The 19512-nt window shown below is 38.2% G+C and overlaps 1 protein-coding gene across 2 annotated transcripts in view; it reads right to left on the bottom strand.

Annotated features, from left to right (window-relative positions):
• Positions 1–19512, bottom strand: part of rasgef1ba (RasGEF domain family, member 1Ba) — a 163896-nt gene that overhangs the window by 113522 nt on the left and 30862 nt on the right. Inside the window, exon 1 of one of the 2 annotated variants that reach the window (XM_066712084.1) lies at positions 10327–10593. The exons of the other annotated variant lie outside the window; for it this stretch is intronic. Coding sequence (XP_066568181.1) covers positions 10327–10395 — 69 coding nt within the window. The 5' untranslated portion in view covers positions 10396–10593. Of the gene's footprint in view, positions 1–10326; positions 10594–19512 lie in introns of those variants that run through there. 2 annotated transcript variants of the gene reach the window in all.

The raw sequence follows: 19512 nt of genomic DNA, 5'->3' as shown, positions 1-19512 counted from the left end.
AATATTTAATAGGTTGTGAATTCTACAGTCATTTCTATGTTAGCGATGCTGCTGGACTTTCTATATATATATATGGATACATATATATATTTTTTATATAGATGTAAAAATAAAAAAAGGTCTAGGATGTGAACATCCTTGGTGTTGGTACCATGTTTAGGGTGTCCCTTTATCTCTAGCATTATGCACTTCATTAGAAAAGATAAGAGTATGATTCGGAATGTTTTACATGTTTTGTTACTTGACTGTACAAAGAAGTCATTTCTGATTCCAGTTCCACATCTTTATTTTTCTGAAAACAATTTGCTGGAATATGTGACTTCCCTGCTGTTTTCTTTCCCCTATTCCTTACCCTTAAAAAACCTGTTTTAAGCAAACCCTTCCAAAGATTTGTATGGAAATGGCTCTGATGCTTTTATGTACAAGAGAAACTTACATCTAACTCTGCAGGTAATGCAGCTCATTAATGCAAAATAACACTGATCTTATTCACATATTATTTTTAGTAAATTGTATTCATGCATTGACAAAGCTATTCACAGCCAAGAGGACACTATATATGACCATCAGAAACTGTGTAATCCTGAGAACCCCTGACACTTCAAATATTTTATTCATTAGCACAGCATAAGTGTCTTTCACACTGCAACTTCACTAGAGTTACAATGCTTTGAAGTTTGCTCATGCTTTTAACATTGAGCTCAGACATCCGTTTTGTTTGCATTCTCCTTCGCCCGTCCCAAGCTGCACAATGCACCGTAAAATATGATTTGTTCCATCAACTAGCTGAGGGATATCCATTTAACTTTAGAAAAGTTGACTTGGAGCTCTACAAATGGACTAACGTAGTTTAATCTAATTATGTCTCATTATGGAAAATTAGCTTGTAAAAGGAATACAGGAGCGTGGGCTAGCTGGGGCTTGCTTCTGTCAACTGCAGTTGACAACTGTAACAATCACAGTGTGTTTGGCAACAAAATAAATAGTTACTTATGATTTGGTTCAAAGTCATGCAAGTTATTACACTCCTGATCAAAGCAGTCCAGTGAGTCTTGTGATGAAATGGCAAAACTTCATATCCGTCTTGGTTTTTGTGCTACTCACTTTTACTCACTGGCATAACTTGTTTCATACCAGATGAACACATAGTTTAGAGTATTACCCAAAGTATTTGTTTTGGGTAACAAGCTAAAGAAAGGAAAAGAGAAATGTCACAGAATGTGGTAGTTGTGGTTAAAGACATGCAGGGATTTTCTCAGTGGTTCATAGATAATAATATACTATACAATAATGCTCTGCTTATCAATGTTATTACTGATTTATAAATGTATAATAGAGTATTACTATATATGCTACTTTATAAAGTATTTATAATGCATTATACATTCTGTTATAACTCTGTTATTGGGCTATATGGAATGGCCACAAAGTCAAACAGGTAGCTAAAAGGTGTCCCTTTTATAAATCATTAATAATAAAGAATTGTAAGTTACTACACACATCAGTGCAAACACAGGAGATGGTTAGCACAAACTGTATTAATTGGACTTCATCTTCTAGAAAACCCTAGAAACCATATTTAACAAACAGTACTCTTCATCATCTCGTTACATATTTGAAATAGGCCAGATCCATGCTATGTTGTTAAATATACCATAATCGTTACTTCTATACAGAAAGCTTCGTAAAAATCCCCTAATCCTGTCATTTAAGACTAAATTATCCACCAGAATATTGTGTTGGTTTCAAGCAACCTCATGTCGGTAATGGTTTATTTGTAGTTTCCATCAATAACTCATAAGTATTGTGTCAATTACAAACTTGGTTCAATCACTGGAATCTTTGCAGTCTTCACTTGGTCCAATCATTGTTCAGCAAACTCTGAAACTATGCCAATGATAAATAAGTGTTCTTTAATTAGCTTTATTAACTAAATGAATCGCAAAATAACCACTTCAAATGAATGGTGTGATTTTTTTTAACTGAAAAGCTGCATGTTTATTAAGTGGTCATAAAACCGGTGTGCATTAAATCAGTTTGCATTTGTAGAGACAGGAGTGGATCCAAATGTTTGTTCTTGACCCTGTATTGGAAGGCATAATGTGTTATTAAGCATGAGTGTCAGCCAGGTGTGAAGATCAACACTAATGAACTGGCTCAAGTTTATAAAACTTTCATGTAATTAAGCTGCAGTCCATGAGCACAGCAGGTTGAGAGAAATGAATGTGGATCTCAAAGAACATCCATCAGTAATGGAGTCTGTGGGGGGTAGGAAGCCTTCATAGCATTTCTGTAGTCAGGATTGCTCTGGGATGCACGTGCATAATGATAATTATTGTACTTATCCAATTACCCAACTTGCTCTTGTCAAGAGCCCTGTCAGATGAGCAGACTAAGACACGGGCATGAGTATCTGCTGTTATTACAGATTTAAAAGGAAGTGGGATATTGACAGAAAAAGTGAAAAGTGGAAAGTATTGACATTGGCATACGAAATAGTGATATTAATGATAATAAATATTTTTAAAATCACTGAAATAAAGCATGTCCACCTATTGTTTGTTTTTATTTTCAACATATATACTGTATATAATTAATTTGCCAGTCAATATCAGGACAGCTGATACAATTACTCCAAGTGCAGATGTTTCATCAACAGTGAATCTTCAGTTGTACCTGCATGCTTCCCTGTAGAACTTGATACAATTATTTACTTACAATTTACCTTCTCTTCTCTCTTATTGGGCACAGGAAGTGTCGGGAATGCTACTAGAGTGAAACCTGTTCCTTGTCTTTGGTAGTGTGATCGCAAGTTAAATACATGTAAATGTATGCCATGACTATATCAAGAAGATTCACTGAGCGCTGCTGAGGGAATAGAGGAGGCTTATATCTGAAGGGATGTACATGTTCACCACTCAAAGCAGCTGGCATATTCATGTCAAAAGGGAGAATACCCTTGAACTGACATCCAAAATAAGTATCCCTGAATAGAAATGTATACAGCTCCTTTCATGTTATAATAACTCTGTGAAACAATTTTAGCAAGAAAAAAATGCTGTATTCTCTTTGGATTCAGACCTTCGGTTACAGATTGATTGCTGAGAGAAGCAAAAGTAGGACAGAGCCATCATCAGTCTTCTCACAACTCTCCCAGCTGTTTATGCTCTGCATCCCTACACAGGCCTGTCATTGACCTCTGACCTCCATGAGCTACACCCTTCAGAAGATTCAACTGACTCAAAATACAGAATTCACTCAAGACTAACCCCACAAGTGCTGATGTACTTTTGAATTAGATATTTTTTTATTTTTGGCAAATATAAATGTTTTCCAATGATGTATGTCAAATCTTAGTTGACATTAACTGGTTTGCTTAATACAACAGCTAATCTGTTTGTAAAATAAAATGTAGAAGTCTTAATTTAATTGCCCTAGAATATAGAGTCCATTACTTTTGAAGGGCTGAAATAAGTAAAATAGAACTTTGAAATGCACCGCCAAACAAAACATGTATTTTCTTTTAAATCCATGAAGAGACATGTTTTTCTCAAACTGTCAGGATGTGTCGAGTGAAAAGGATATTGTCCTTAGCTGCCCTGTAGGTATTAGCTGTCGATCAGTTAACAATCGATGAATTGACAGATAACTCAGAAAGTATCTGCTATTCATTTTCCACAAACCTTGCTTTTCACATGACTTGTGTAACAAAACAAAAAATGCATCAACCAGTACATAAGGGACATGTCACCTATGCACCCAAGAAGGTCTTTTCCCATGACACAAACTGAGATGCAGAGAAATATTTTTGGAATAAGAATTTTTCGTAAGATCTCTCATGTAGGAAGTAGCTTACATTTCCCACTGGAACACAGCATTGCTCTCAATGGCTTACATTTAAAAAAAAAATATCAGACAAAAGCCTTTGTGAAACATGAGTGCCCACTTGAAAGGCTTCAAGGAGTAGCACTGTATTTAATGATACTATGGAAGTCTTGACAGAAGTTATGTTTTTCATTTTCTGAGATGCCTGAAGCAGAGAGATGATAAAACGGAAAAACAAAACAAAACGAAAAACCAAATCCCCCATAAACGCATTTTGGGATGAAAGACCACTGTTAAATCTGTGTTATTTAATGGGCCAGTGGTTCTAGTGCCTCTGCCAGCCTGGCCAATGAATGCTTTTATCACCTGGCTCTGAATGCAAAAGGACTCTTGTAATTGCTGTGAAAAATCAGCAGCGGGCCACAGGATAGGCTGGGCATGCTCTGTTCAGTCCTCCATCTTCATGAGGATATCAGAAGTGATGAGCGGCAGATTAACCCTGCCATCCTTGCGAGCTGCATATAATCCTCTGAAAGAATTGGAGGAAAATCCTTAGTAGAGAGAGAGAGAGAGAGAGAGAGAGAGAGAGAGAGCTGTGCAACAGCATAAAACCTGTCACTTCTGCTCTCGTCCTGCCTTTCATTTTGAGACTTACCTCTCATTTGATCAGTGCTCTATATGAATCGAACATGCAGCATTTGAAGTTTAATTAATCATTCGCTCCGGTTTACTTAGTAAGCATATTTACATTTTTTTTTGTGCCAAACAGAACATGTTTATTCATTTTGTGGCTTTGAGGTACAATTAACTCTCAGAGGGATGTGTGTTTCAGTCTCTTGCCCGGTACAAAACTCAATCGCTCATAGTTGATCGTTGAGACAGAAATGTAGAGAATGCAGGGATGCTCTTGTTTCAATGACAGAAAACTAAAACAGAATTACTGAGGAGTGGTGGTTAGGGCTCTGGACTCATAACTGGAAGGTTGGGTGGGGCAGTGCTGTTGTACCCTTGAGCAAGGTACTTCACTTAGATTGCTCCACTAAAATGCCCAGCTGTATAAATGGGTACAAATGTAAGTCACCCTGGATAAGAGTGTCTGCTAAAAGACAAGTCATGTAATTAATCTACTGAAAAATGTTCAGGGGCAAGTCCATGAAAATAAAATAAGTTGCCAAAAGTAGGCTAACAAACCAGCTCTGCAGTATATTTGAAACCAAAGGTGGACAGTGGGTTATTACATTACTTTGTTACAATTGTTTTGTATCCTCTTTTTCCTCATTCAAAAATGGAAACTTTAATCTGTTACACATGGACATTTTCGGGCTTCTGTGGGTAATAAGGTAGATGATATGAGACTAATAATAGCAATAAACAGAATTATTTATGTAATTCCACAATACATATCATATACAAAGTCTTAATAATGTAAGGAAGCAAGTCCATATAAAAAAATAATAGCTTTCACAACCAAATTGTCCTTGACCTCAAATGAAACACCTCTGGAGTGTTTTCTTTCCTCCACACTTTTAAGCAAAAGGGAAGACTAAGGTTTTACAGGAAAGAAATTTGATGGATTTTCCAAGAATCAAATGGGGCACTTCTCTGCCAAGGGAACAGATAGAGTTGACTCAGGTTTTTGCAGGAACATTTCACAGCTGCTGATTACATGAAAGTAAATGAGAAAATCCAGGTTTCGGTTACCTTTCTGAGATTCCCTCAATATCTCCTCTCTGTCTTTGAGTAAGCTTGACCATATACATTATACATCAGTGAAACTGGGGAATAGGACTAGACACTTTCACCGTCTGTCTCCAAGTATTTCAGTCCCTCTATTTCTGCTTCTTATTAAGGCCAACAGTAAATCAGCTAAAATAATCAGCAATGAAAACACAAATCATTCATGCTGGGACAACTGAATTTAAAACATGAAAACATACATGAGACCCGGACGGTATAAAGTCCTCCTTTAACAGGAGCAGGTCAGAAGGTAGGAGTCACCTGGCTGTCAGTGTATTCCAGTGTGCTCACTGATTTCATAGTAGCTGCTCTGCAGTGCAGGCTCGTACAGTATATGAAATGAGGAACAACAGGAGAAATAATGAGGAACCGCACAAATTCTATGACTTGGCAGGAATCCCAAATATGCTTGCTGCAGCCGACTCTATACACGTGGCATTACAGCCACCTGCCATGACTGAAATAGCTTTTTTCTAATGCAACCTGATTTGTAAAGAAAATGCAGAGATTCCCCATCTTATTAAATTTGAATTAAATAAGAATTAGAAATCTCAATGGAATTTGTTCCTGCTGCATTGTTTATTGGAAATGAATGTTGCTTTTGCCAATAAACTCAGGGTATGGAGACAGAAAAGTCTGTGGTGTCCATCTACATGGCATACCGTCCCTTAAAATAGCCTTGCTTTGAGCCATCTGTGCCTGTTAATGAAAACCATTAGAAACTTGGAAAATCTGCAAGGAATTGCATAAAATGAGTGATGCGTATTTCATCCGCTTCACTCATGGCCACCAAGCCATTTTCACATGCTAATACCTCACGTGTCTATTCTTGAATTCACTGAAATCATTACAGTCAGGGCTCTGAACCGAGCCAACGTTAATGATGATCCTTCATACATGTGAAGGATATAGGAATGAAAGATTTAAATGTGAACAATGATTCTGACAGAATGTCACCTCATGCATCTTCTTCCATGAGCTATTCATCTGTCTTACAAGTTTTAATGGTAATATGATCAACTCTAAACACGTTTTTAAATTAATGTAACAATTATCATTTCCAAATATGCAGTAACTTCCTCTCTCTCTCTCTCTCTCTCTCTCACACACACACACACACACACACACACACACACACACACACAAATTCAGTGAGGGAAAAAAGTATTCAATCCCCTGCTGATTTTGTATGTTTGCCCACTGACAAAGAAATGATCAGTCTATAATTTTAATGGTAGGTGTATTTTAACAGTGAGACAGAAAAAAAAAAAAAATCCAGAAAAACGCATTTCAAAAAAGTTATAAATTGATTTGCATGTTAATAAGGGAAATAAGTATTTGATCCCCTATCAATCAGCAAGATTTCTGGCTCCCAGGTGTCTTTTATACAGGTAACGAGCTGAGATTAGGAGCACTCTCTTAAAGGGAGTGCTCCTAATCTCAGCTCATTACCTGTATAAAAGACACCTGTCCACAGAAGCAATCAATCAATCAGATTCCTAACTCTCCACCATGGCCAAGACCAAAGAGCTGTCCAAGGATGTCAGGGACAAGATTGTAGACCTACACAAGGCTGGAATGGGCTACAAGACCATCGCCAAGCAGCTTGATGAGAAGGTGACAACAGTTGGTGCGATTATTCGCAAATGGAAGAAACACAAAATAACTGTCAGTCTCCCTCGGTCTGGGGCTCCATGCAAGATCTCACCTCGTGGAGTTTCAATGATCATGAGAACGGTGAGGAATCAGCCCAGAACTACACAGGAGGATCTTGTTAATGATCTCAAGGCAGCTGGGACCATAGTCACCAAGAAAACAGTTGGTAACACACTACGCCGTGAAGGACTGAAATCCTGCAGCGCCCGCAAGGTCCCCCTGCTCAAGAAAGCACATGTACAGGCCCGTCTGAAGTTTGCCAATGAACATCTGAATGATTCAGAGGAGAACTGGGTGAAAGTGTTTTGTCAGATGAGACCAAAATCGAGCTCTTTGGCATCAACACAACCCGCCGTGTTTGGAGGAGGAGGAATGACCCCAAGAACACCATCCCCACCGTCAAACATGGAGGTGGAAACATTATGCTTTGGAGGTGTTTTTCTGCTAAGGGGACAGGACAACTGCACCGCATCAAAGGGACGATGGACGGGGCCATGTACCGTCAAATCTTGGGTGAGAACCTCCTTCCCTCTGCCAGGGCATTGAAAATGGGTTGTGGATGGGTATTCCAGCATGGCAATGACTCAAAACACACAGCCAAGGCAACAAAGGAGTGGCTCAAGAAGAAGCACATTAAGGTCCTGGAGTGGCCTAGCCAGTCTCCAGACCTTAATCCCATAGAAAATCTGTGGAGGGAGCTGAAGGTTCGAGTTGCCAAACGTCAGCCTCGAAACCTTAATGACTTGGAGAGGATCTGCAAAGAGGAGTGGGACAAAATCCCTCCTGAGATTTGTGCAAACCTGGTGGCCAACTACAAGAAACGTCTGACCTCTGTGATTGCCAACAAGGGTTTTGCCACCAAGTACTAAGTCGAAGGGATCAAATACTTATTTCCCTCATTAACATGCAAATCAATTTATAACTTTTTTGAAATGCGTTTTTCTGGATTTTTTTGTTGTTATTCTGTCTCTCACTGTTAAAATACACCTACCATTAAAATTATAGACTGATCATTTCTTTGTCAGTGGGCAAACGTACAAAATCAGCAGGGGATCAAATACTTTTTCCCTCACTGTAGTAGTTTAATGTACTAGATAGATTAGACTAGATTGGATATTAGCCTGAACGGAACCTGCATCCTCTTGTTAAGATAAATAAACCCTTAAACTGTCAGCACCTTGTTCTTGGGTCTTGAAATGGAAAGCATGTCACACTTTAAACACTACATTTGGAGAGGGGGTGGAGGGATTGAGATAATGTGTTATTATTTTTTAATTTTAGAGAGTGGCAAGGCCAGTATTATACAAATAGTCAAATGCAAAATTCTTCGGAAACTATTCTTCTAAATAAATACGTGTTCTTTCCTCTTTTAAGTGAAAGGTTTTTTATGTTTTCAAAGAGAATACACAGTGTACAATAGGAACTGTTAAATACATACAGTTAAAAAACTACTGTTTGTGTGGATCTTATCTTTTGATAAACCAGTTTTACACTGTACTCTAGTGTAGATTAGATGGAAAATAGGTGGTACAGTCATTAGGAGTTTGTAACCCAAAGGATCCCAACTGAAGTTCAGGCAAGCTCTGCTTCTGAAACGTTCAATTTCCATGCACAAGTATCGTAACCTCCTTGTTCTACATTGGTAACAGTTTAGTATAGTGAGCACGAATACCATTTTATAAATGATTTATACATACATCTATTAGCACATAATTAAACTTTTATAATGGGTAAATTGATGGGAAGCATGTAGGATTTGTTATTATCATTCAGTTAATCTGAATGCATGTCAGTTAGTACCTGGTCAATAACACTATAGAAATACTTTATTAATATGTTCCAAATTCGAAAAGTGTTATACATGTAATTTGCAGATCTGATCAGACAGTACATCTCTCAGGTGAGACTCAAAAGTCGGGTCTTTCTGAAAGTGACTTGGCTGCAGTTGTCGAGGAATACAATCATTCAGCCCCTGCCCTGTGGTAGGCACTTAGAGGGAACATTTGATATCATGAGAAAATATTGAAGCACGTTGTTTAAGAAAACATGCAAAACTGTGTTTCACTTCAACAGGAAATAAATCAGAGGGATAAAACAAGCATTTTGTTGCACTCTATCTTGCAGGTACTTGGCTTATATAATCACATATTGTTCGCAGTGATACAAGATAAAGCTTCTTCAGACTAGCTTTGGAAATAACTCAACTTTCAACACAACCACATAATGTGAACAAACAATTTACTTAAAATATAAAATCAATAAATCCTCAAACCCTGTGAACCCTGTCCTAGGACCCTATTAATACATACCCATTATAATCCTCAAAAGCAATCAGGCTGAAAGAGAATTTGAAATATCTGGATCATATTGTGGTAACCTGTAGGTCTGAGGAAAGGAAACGCACGCAGGCTGTAAAGGGAGCTTCCCCCGATCCCGTATTGGAACAGGTGAGCGGCACAGGTTGGCATGACACACTGACCCACATACACACTCTGCATGTATTAAACAGCTTCAGGCTGCAGGCAAGGGAGAATTCACACACCTTCAGTATTTAGCCTTTTTGCCACCCATATCAAAGCAGTCACTACACAATTACCAAGAAATCAGGCAGCCTTGGACTAAGCCAAGATGGGAAATGCACAATATATTTGAAATTCTAGCCTCGAGATTTAGACGAAGATAAACAAGCAACTGTAATAATGCATTTGTCTACCTGTACTTGCTAATTGACTAACATTATATGTATATATCGAAGTAGGTTGCTGCAATCAAATACAACTAAATGCATTTTAAAGGGGGAAAGGTTGCATATTTCTTTACAAAAACAACTAACAAACAAGAAAAAATGCCTGAATGCAGGTAAACACACTTCTGTCTGACTGCTTACAGTCTGCTAGGGCTGAGAAAATGATGCACAATGGATTTCACATGAGTGCTTAGATGCAATTGTTATGCAGTGCCCTGGATTGAAATGGAAAGCTGACATGAGGAAGACACCCTTAACTTCACAGTGGAAAGAGAAGTGCTCTTGCTGAAAAACAGGTGCCCGCCTGTGACACCCAAGGAGATTAACAAACCACGCAGAAGTCACTGATTTCCACAACCTACCTCAAACATAGGTGGGGTGCCCTTCTCTGGCAGTGTGCAGCCCAGGAGCTCAGCAAGAAACTTTGCCATATAAAAGGAGTGGGTAGGTTTCCCTGGACAGACTCTGAACACCACTGGCTTATATTCCTTACAAAGAAGCTGACAAGAAGAGATTCCTCCCCTTTATAGGAATGTCCTGCAATAATTCCTTTGTCTCTTTAGCACATCCAGGCTGCATACCTATCAACCTCTAAATGGGCACTGAGAAAAGGTGAAGCACAGCAGTGACAGCGGCAATCTCCCAGCAGTTTAATACCTAGTAATTCAGAATGAATGACCAGCACAATCCCCGTGCTTTCATATCTGCTCACTGCCTTTCCCGCTGAATGTGACTATTATCACAGTACAGGAGAGGGGCCCTGCCAGGGGGTGTCAAGACAGCCAACACAGAGCGCGCTCATTTCATTCCCTGCACTTCGAAACAGATGCACACAGATCAAATCTGCAGTTATGGAATCATAACTATGCAATATGCATGATCCCAGTACATAGAATGGTTGCATTTTACATACATGTTTCAAATTCTTTGTCCGTGCAGATTTTTCTTTATTTACATTTTGTTTTGTTTGAACAATATTCAGTCATTCATTTGTACCCTTTTTGTATTGCAGTTTTCAGTTATACTGCACTTAGCAGTCCTGAAAACCTGTTCAGTTTTCTTCTGAACACTAATTAAATTGGGTTTTTATAGTTCCATACATTTTTTGTATTTTTAAGATATACAAAGTGCAGCAGTAAGGGGGGGAGACACTTAAAATGTCTATATCCTTCAATAATCACCCACTGAGATGCTGAATAGTGCAGCATGTCAGCACACAGTCTGAGAGCTGTCATGGAGGTAAAGTGACAGCAATGCCAGCAGCAGGAGGGAATTCCCATGCCAGATTGCAAAAAACGTGAAGGCTGAATACAACATTACCATAACCATTTGACAAATTAAATCATGAGAGAACCATTTTCAGCAATGTGTGACTATATGCATTAACCCATTACATACCCTGCACTTTGGCATATGCTCCATTGGGCACATACACAGTTGTAGGCAATGTCTTTGTCCAACGTCACTACAGACTTTTAGTTTTTTGTTCCATTTTAATACAAACATTTTTTTAACAAAGCTGCATGAACAGACACTGTGGGTTGCAAAGTGATTTATAGATTCAAATCACTTAATTTACATTTTCAATCATGCATAAACTGGATACATGGTACATTTTATATATGATCCTTTGAAATGAGTTTATTCAGCTAATTAGGTTTTGATAATCATGCACAAATGTCACCTTAAACATTAACAGCCAGCAGCCCAATCAACAACCACCATCATCATCATAATATACTGAATCCAATTAAATGATTTGTTTTCGTCTAACATTATCACAAATAAACGATTGAAGGATTTCAAGAGATATCTTATATTGCAAATTAATTAATCTCTATAGGTTTAGTGAGGTTCTTCAGAGAACAGCATCAGAGACGCATAGAGCAAGTCTGTCTGTTTTGATTTTGTTTTCTTTTTTAATTCTACTACCTCACAGTTTGCAAAACATTAATATAATTATGTCCTAAAAAGTTCTTTTCATAAGATCACATGACTAAGATAAGCCCAGTACTTAAATCCAACACACAATGACCTATAGTGATCAAGAATCTCTCCAAAGACTTTGTTAAAAGTTGTACATTTGCACAAAAGTGAGACATTGTTCAGCAAATAAAAACTGTTTTACGATTGTATCAAATAAATATTTACACTGGAAACATACAACTCAACTTCTGTGACCTAAACACTGACCTATTTTATGTATTTTGTTTTGTTTTATGTATTATAAACTTAATTACATTGCATATTCTTTATGTTTCATCACTTATGCAGGAGGGCAAAGTGCTTCATTGTTTAACAGTATAAACAATGGAAAAAAAAAACCTGTGCTCCAGCTATGCTTCCAAATGTTTGGTTTTGCTATGAAGGTCAATAAAACATTAATATTGTATTTTCTCCATTTTAGACCAAGAAGAAGTAAAACACAATGCTCCCAAGGTATCTGTAGCTTCACAACTGTTGAAGAAACCAGAGCCCAATTATCTGCAATACACTGACGGTGTACGTTGCTTGGCAGGGATAATGATGCCCCTTCACTCCACCCTTACCCCACTCACGATCCAAAATCCACATCAGGGCACAGGCTGCATGCCACGGTGGGAATCAAACTGCTTGTATCACATTTACAATTAATTATTTATTGATTTGTAAATTGCCTCCCCCACTTCACTCTAAGGAAGTCCACATTTGTGTTCTGTGGAGTCCAGCGCATTCCTAGTCAAAGCTCAGGGGGTGGACCCTGAGGCAATATTTTAATTGGATTTAAAAAAAAAAAAAGTTTTGACATCATATACACACATCATATCACAGGAGAGCAAAGAGTTTCATCTGTGCATCATGACCTTGCAGTATCCTCACTGACCCCCTCGGCGAAAGACCAATATCACATCTGCCTTCGCTGGCAGGGACTGATAGAAATGTCATCCGCATCACGAGGACATAATCCGTTGCATTCATGGGCTCGGTCTTCTGGGATTTATGCATCATTCTGTACTTTCTAATAAACAATGCAGGAGTGGGTAGGATCTCTTTTGTATTATTGCTCTACATATACACAGAGGGGTTTCTGTTCAGACAAAAGATGTGCCTTTGGAGCAATCCAGGCAGGACAGAGACCCAGGTTTAAAGTGTTACTTTAATGAAGAAGATATCATCTGGTTAACGTGTTCATATTTCTTAAAGTTGTGGTAAATTAAAACAACTGCTGGATTCCCTTCCGTTCTTATTTACATGTTCAGGCAACAGGCTCTGATATATAATTCACAGCTTTGGATGCCAAAATAATGCAGTTCTCTCTCACAAAGAAGGGCTGAACATGTAGTTACAATTGTTTATTTGAACTGGTAAGACAATGGGGTGGATTTAACAGCTCTGACGCTGCAGCCAAGTGGACTTGCTTGCTTCAGAAAGCTGACTGTCCTCACTTTAGCAGGAGTACCAATACTGAGCTTTAGACGAAAAAAAATAAAAAACCCAAGGCTCAAAACTCAAAGGATTTCTGATCTGCTGTCTCTTCATTATTCCAGAATCAGATAATTGGCCGGATACAAACATGCAATTCATGATGGTTTATATATTAAAAAAAGACCATTAGACATAATGTATTCATAAACTAACTTGAATCTAATTATTCATAAGGGAATCATGCATAACAGAATATTCGTTCCACAATTAGGATTTGTCAACAAGAACATACCACAAGAAAAAAAATAAAAAATAAAATAATCATTATATATATATATACACACACACACACACAGAAAGAGAGCGAGAGAGAGAGACAGGCTGAAAAACAGTCATGATGTTGTTCATTAATGCATTATGTGTCACTGCTAATTAACCATTTACAAAAGGAATTCGTTTTGCCTTTTCAATTAAGATGTTTTGACCGTTTCCCTTTTAAATAATGCTGTAAAGGCTTTATTTTTTCAATTGGCGGAAATCAATGAATGATGACTGATGAGCCTAATGGTTTACCAATAAATGTTTCCCAAAGCAGTTTCCTATGCTCTTTAAAGTAAATCAGTACAGATAATTCTTAATTAATTTGGAGCTCATATCCGCACACGGAATGGAAATTGCAATAAATTAGAACTGTATGCATGCAATGCATGGACTGTAATAGTGTTTGCAGTGCTGGTGAAAATACTAGTGTTTGTTTCTTTGTTGGATTTGTTGACAGCATGGAGCCACAGCAGTTTGCCATTGTAAAAGTTCCAGTGTTTGACAGACCCAGTCACAATGCATATATTGTTAGACGAGTGCTCATGTTTGGGATTAGTACATACATTAATCCACAGTGATTTTTCAAATATCTTTCAAGTTCCATTTTTAAAATCAGCTTACAAAGAAAAACTGCACTTGGCCCTATCAAATTCAATCACAAAGACACCTTCTCTGCAGTGTCTGGAGTACACTGGGCTCTTTGTTGTCATCTTGGATATTTTTCAACAACCTGCCTTGTTTGTTCTAGCATGTTAGCAATTATTGGAGGCAGGAAAATTGGCATATTAAATTTTACATTATCGACACGGTGCTTAATTAAGCAGGGATCGGGCCTTTCATGCCTTAACGATCTTTAAAATTCTGACTTTTAGACTTTTATTACTTATTTAAGACTACTTCAGCATTCTGTCCAAAACACCTTTCAGATATGTTGCTTGAGATGGAAAATACTGAGCAAATTACATATTCACAGCTGCAGAGTGTGGCACCCTAATGGGGAACCTCCTCAGGAAATAAAACCAGAGAAAGACTTTCTAGTATTTCCGTGCGAAAGGATGCTGGGATGCTTAATCTTTCTCTTGAAAACTGGTAATATGAGATTAGAGCAATAAATATCATCATTCCATATTCTCTTCCTGTGGTGAAATGCCTAATGTTGCTGGAAAACTGAACGTTAGGATTGTAGGATCTTGATGTATAGTGTCGAGTATCCATGCCATGTGCCTAAACATGCACTTAATCAGCAGCATGAACCAAAAAAAGTTTTCCTTGTGTGGGGCTCATTACTGGAGTACACATGATTTATATTCTTACCAGCCAAGAATGTACAGAACAGCCATTAGCAAATGAGCTTTAATTCAAACAGACAGCATTTCAGCACCAAGCAGAAACCAACATGATGGCCGGGATTAAATCAAAACTGACCCACGGGCTAATGGCAAATTATAACTCAGTATTTGATCTTTTGTTAAAACAAAGAAATCATATGTTTCCAAAGTAAGTAAATGCACAAAAGAGGAAATTATGTAAAGAGAGGCTTATAGCAGTAAACTGTCTGGCGTCCTATTGTAAAATGGGGCAAGCGTTCAAAGAGCAGTCATCTCCCCAAGCAAAATCTGTAATATAAATGGCTGACATTGTAGAGAAAGCTGAAACAGCCAGATAAGTATACTTCCTGTGCTTCACAAGCATGCCGTCGGATCAGAGCAAACTCATTAAAATCTGTGAATAAGCGGCCTACAGAGATCTGAGGACAATATTGTGAGGATATCAGATGGCGTACTCCTCTGCAAACTGTAAAATCGCCACAAACTTGAAGTGAACCAGCTGAGGCTGTGGCAGAGACAGAGGCAGAGGCAGAGGCACATTTTGTGTGTGTGTGTGTGTGTGTGCGTGTTGTGAGTGCCAATACAACGTTTTGCACAGATGCCTGCCATTTTATCATCTCCATCATGCACTTCATGGGAAGCAAATATGAATTAGAACCTAAAAATAACAACTGTCAGGGCTCACGGAAGACAAATTCTCTCGTGTAAACCGTGCAGACATGCTCAGTGTGTGGACCTCGGCTCCTGCCTCACCACCCTCACACCCTCGGCTGGATTTATTTATTGCTACCGCTTGGAACCCTGCTCTCTGTCTCCAGGTCGCAGAGAGTTCCTGGTTATTCATTTTCATTTCAAACCCCTGTACATCTCCTGCAGGCTTCTACAGTGACACCATCTAAAGCGATGAACAGATCAGATCTCAGCTGCCGGTTATGAACACATGGGAGAATCATGTCATTGAGGTAAAATGAGTAATACAAGTAAACTGTGAGTAAAATACTAGATCTGTAACCCAAGAAACTGGGACAATTCAAAACATAATATTATCATGTTATGCACAGATAAGACAGGTGCGGCTGAGATGCACATTATGTACAATTCACCAGAGGCTCCATCAGTTTACACTGAACAAAGATTGCATTAAAAGCAGCAAAATTATTTCAATGATTCCCCAAGAGGTTTACCAAGTTTACCAAGTGCAGCTGGGGTTGGACAGACTCAGTATTGCCTCAGCATCTCGTGCCTGGGTGCTTGTCATAGGTGAGAGATCACTAGTCTTCAAGATGGGATTTGTACCTCAAGATCTACAGGGTCTAAAAAATAAAAAATAAACTATATAGAGATTAACCTTTCTGAATCCCGCTAGTCTCTTTAAGCTTCCTTGTTTTGCTGACATTGAAAATTAAATGAACTGTACTCTGCTGTGTCGAAATAACCAGAACAGAATCATAAGGTGCTTAACTTCATTAATGTGTCTGTCCTTTTGGCTGACAGTTTACTGCTTCACCTCTCAAAAGTCTGCATTAGCATCATGTACCATCATTTGTTTTTCTTTTAATTTCCAACAACATTGTTACCTAGATTTATATCCACATGTACACCATACCATATTATAGAGATGAATAGGACAAGACTCTCTGTGCTGGTAATAGATTGTACCTGGAGGGCACTGTGACTGCCAGTACATTGTGTGTTATTTTGGATAACTGTACAGCCAGCAATGATGGAATTTTATTCTGGGGGGCAATATATCTACCAACACTAAAACACCATGCCATATGGGTGATAGTATCAGTGGTAACAGCAGAAAAGCCTTGAAACCATTGTATTCCTTTCGCTGATATACACCTGACAGAACATCTCTGGGATGTGCTGGAAATGTACTAGATTTAGACTGCATGGTGGGAGCTGTGGACAGCATTCACACCTATCAAAATTATTCCAGAACTCATTAAGGTCAAGGGTCAGCCCTCATACCTGTTAAATAAATGATGAGCTCGCTTTTAATATTAGTTTGCTGTTTTAATAGATTTGATGACATAAAGAGTTAGAGGTATGCAGCTGTCCTCCTTTAAACTGCCAACCTCACTTATCACTAGTTTTCTCTCTTGAACCATTCTGTACCCATGTACAGTTATCAGCTCTATACCGGACCCTATATAATGCCAATCCAATGCACTGCCATAACACCTGGCATTGCAATGAGGAAGCCGGCAAATGAGAGAAGAGGCTGATCTGCAGTCTGTGGAGCAAAGGGTGATTGAAAACAAAATGAATAAATATGTCTGATGTACACAAAGGGTTTAAATCATTAAGAAATATTTCGTCACCTTTGGGCAAAAGAAGAATTCTGCAGAGCTGAAAAACAGGCTTCAGTCCCAAAATGTCCTGCAGCAAAGGATGTTTTTAATCATTTAAGTCCTTTTAATCATCAGAAATAGTTCATACATTTCTTTTTAATTATATACATAAATATACATACATAAAGACACACACACACAAACTTATATTAATATGCAGATGCCTTTTGGGTTACATCTATGCTTAATCATTATTATGCTTTGTTGACAGTCCTGAAAATACAATTCTGCTTCTCAGTTGTAAGGGATTCAAAATTCAGCAGCCTAGCAGATCCTCTCTGTGCCAGACACTATTGCCTCTTTCAGGGCTGGCACCGAGCTGGGCTTCAGGCAGCAGCTGAGACTTTGCGAAAGCAGGCTTTCTGTGTTTGTTGTTTGACAGTACTTCTAGTTTATGGCGTTTTCAGTTCTCAAATCTTTACCCCTTGGAAACCAGAAACAAGTAAAATAAAACAAGTAAACGCATGCATACATACATAAAACAAACCCACAATCCAACAAAAAAAATGGGTTTCTAGCATCATAAGAAGCTTTCAATACTTCCATAGACTATTATAAGAGTTCAAATGTTCAAACCTCAATCTGTAATAAAGACCATGCGTTTTCTTTTTTTTTTATTCCTTCTATCGCTATGAAATACATTAAATTTCAAAAGCTCATTCGCACATCTTTTTTAATTATTACTATAATACATTAATGTGCTATACATTATTTATGCTATGATGTTATTCAGCTCCATAGTGCTGAATCTGTAAAAGCTGCACAAGGTGATTAACACAGAAGATGTTAAAAAGGCGGAGGGACAGCAGACAGGGAAGAAAGCATGATCTGTATTGCCTTAGATAAGAAACTACCATGGCCTCTCAATTAGCAAATTACAGTACAAACGAACATCTGAAAGTATTCTCACATGGTGTTTAAGCTCATTAGTAATTTACATTTAGACATAGCCATATGCTCAGGTTAATTCAAAATGGAAATGACTGCCTGAAACAACAAATCAAGATGTGCATGTATATATTAATTGTTTTGTTTGCTTGTTTGCCAGCCGTATCTAACTTGAAATACACTGGAGGACATGCGGCCGAGACTCAAACGATCTTCAAACGCAAGAGCCTTTTAGGCTTGATGAAGGAATTTATCTTGTCTTCAAATCCTGGAAACAAAACACTGAATGAAGGAAACTAATGCAGCATGTATTTGGAAATGACACTAACAACACATGACGGTGACTCTTTGACAGAATATTCTTCTCTGTAATGCAAACCCATTGAGTACTTGGTTTTAAATGTAGGGATGGACTGGCATTTACATTTGTCCTGCACCTAGTCTAACATCTCATTCACTATGACCAAAACACAAGCCAGTAAAGACAGAAACCACCTGATGCCTTTGAAGGATTGAAGCCTTCATGAAAAACCTGTTAATTGAACACAATATTTAGCCTTCATTGGGAAATTCAATATAAATACATAAATAAATGACATAACTTCTGTTCATGTTTTGATGGAAATATCTTCACATTAGTAACAGAAGCCCTGAATGTGCTTCATTGAGGTCTACAAAGATCTTTTACCTGCGTTTGACTACAGTAGAGCAGGAGAAACTAATTTGTCAAGCCGCCACTGATGCACAGAGCAACAATCAGAGGGTACAATAAGAGCACACTTTCTGATTATGTCATTCCAAGCCTCATTAAGCATATCTTGCTATCTGCTCTGGTTATTATGTTGTTTTCTTCACGGCATTCAAACTCTGCTTTTGGAAGAAGCTATAAAAAAAACATTACAATCCAAATCATACCAGGGTAATTACTCACGTCATCCTTCCCGATCTAATGTAAGACTTCCCAGAGGGCTTTTTAAAAGGCCACCGGGGCAGTAATTGTAAGATGTGCAAAGATACGGCTAGACAAAAAAAAAAACCTTGTCAACTAAATTATTTCTCAGCTCCTTAGATAAGACAGGGTCTTGCAAGGAGAACAAGAAAATGCCATCAACCCTTGCAGATACCACTTCACAAGGATCAGGGAGCCAGATATATTGTTTATTAATTCAGTTGGTTACTGTGTGCTAGAATTTCCTATAGCAGGGCCATCAGAGGCAGCGTTGTTCTGAATCGGACTGTAAGTCGG

The sequence above is a fragment of the Amia ocellicauda genome, chromosome 8 (assembly GCF_036373705.1).
Source record: "Amia ocellicauda isolate fAmiCal2 chromosome 8, fAmiCal2.hap1, whole genome shotgun sequence".
NCBI lineage: Eukaryota > Metazoa > Chordata > Actinopteri > Amiiformes > Amiidae > Amia > Amia ocellicauda.
This window is presented reverse-complemented; position numbering and strand designations above follow the sequence as displayed.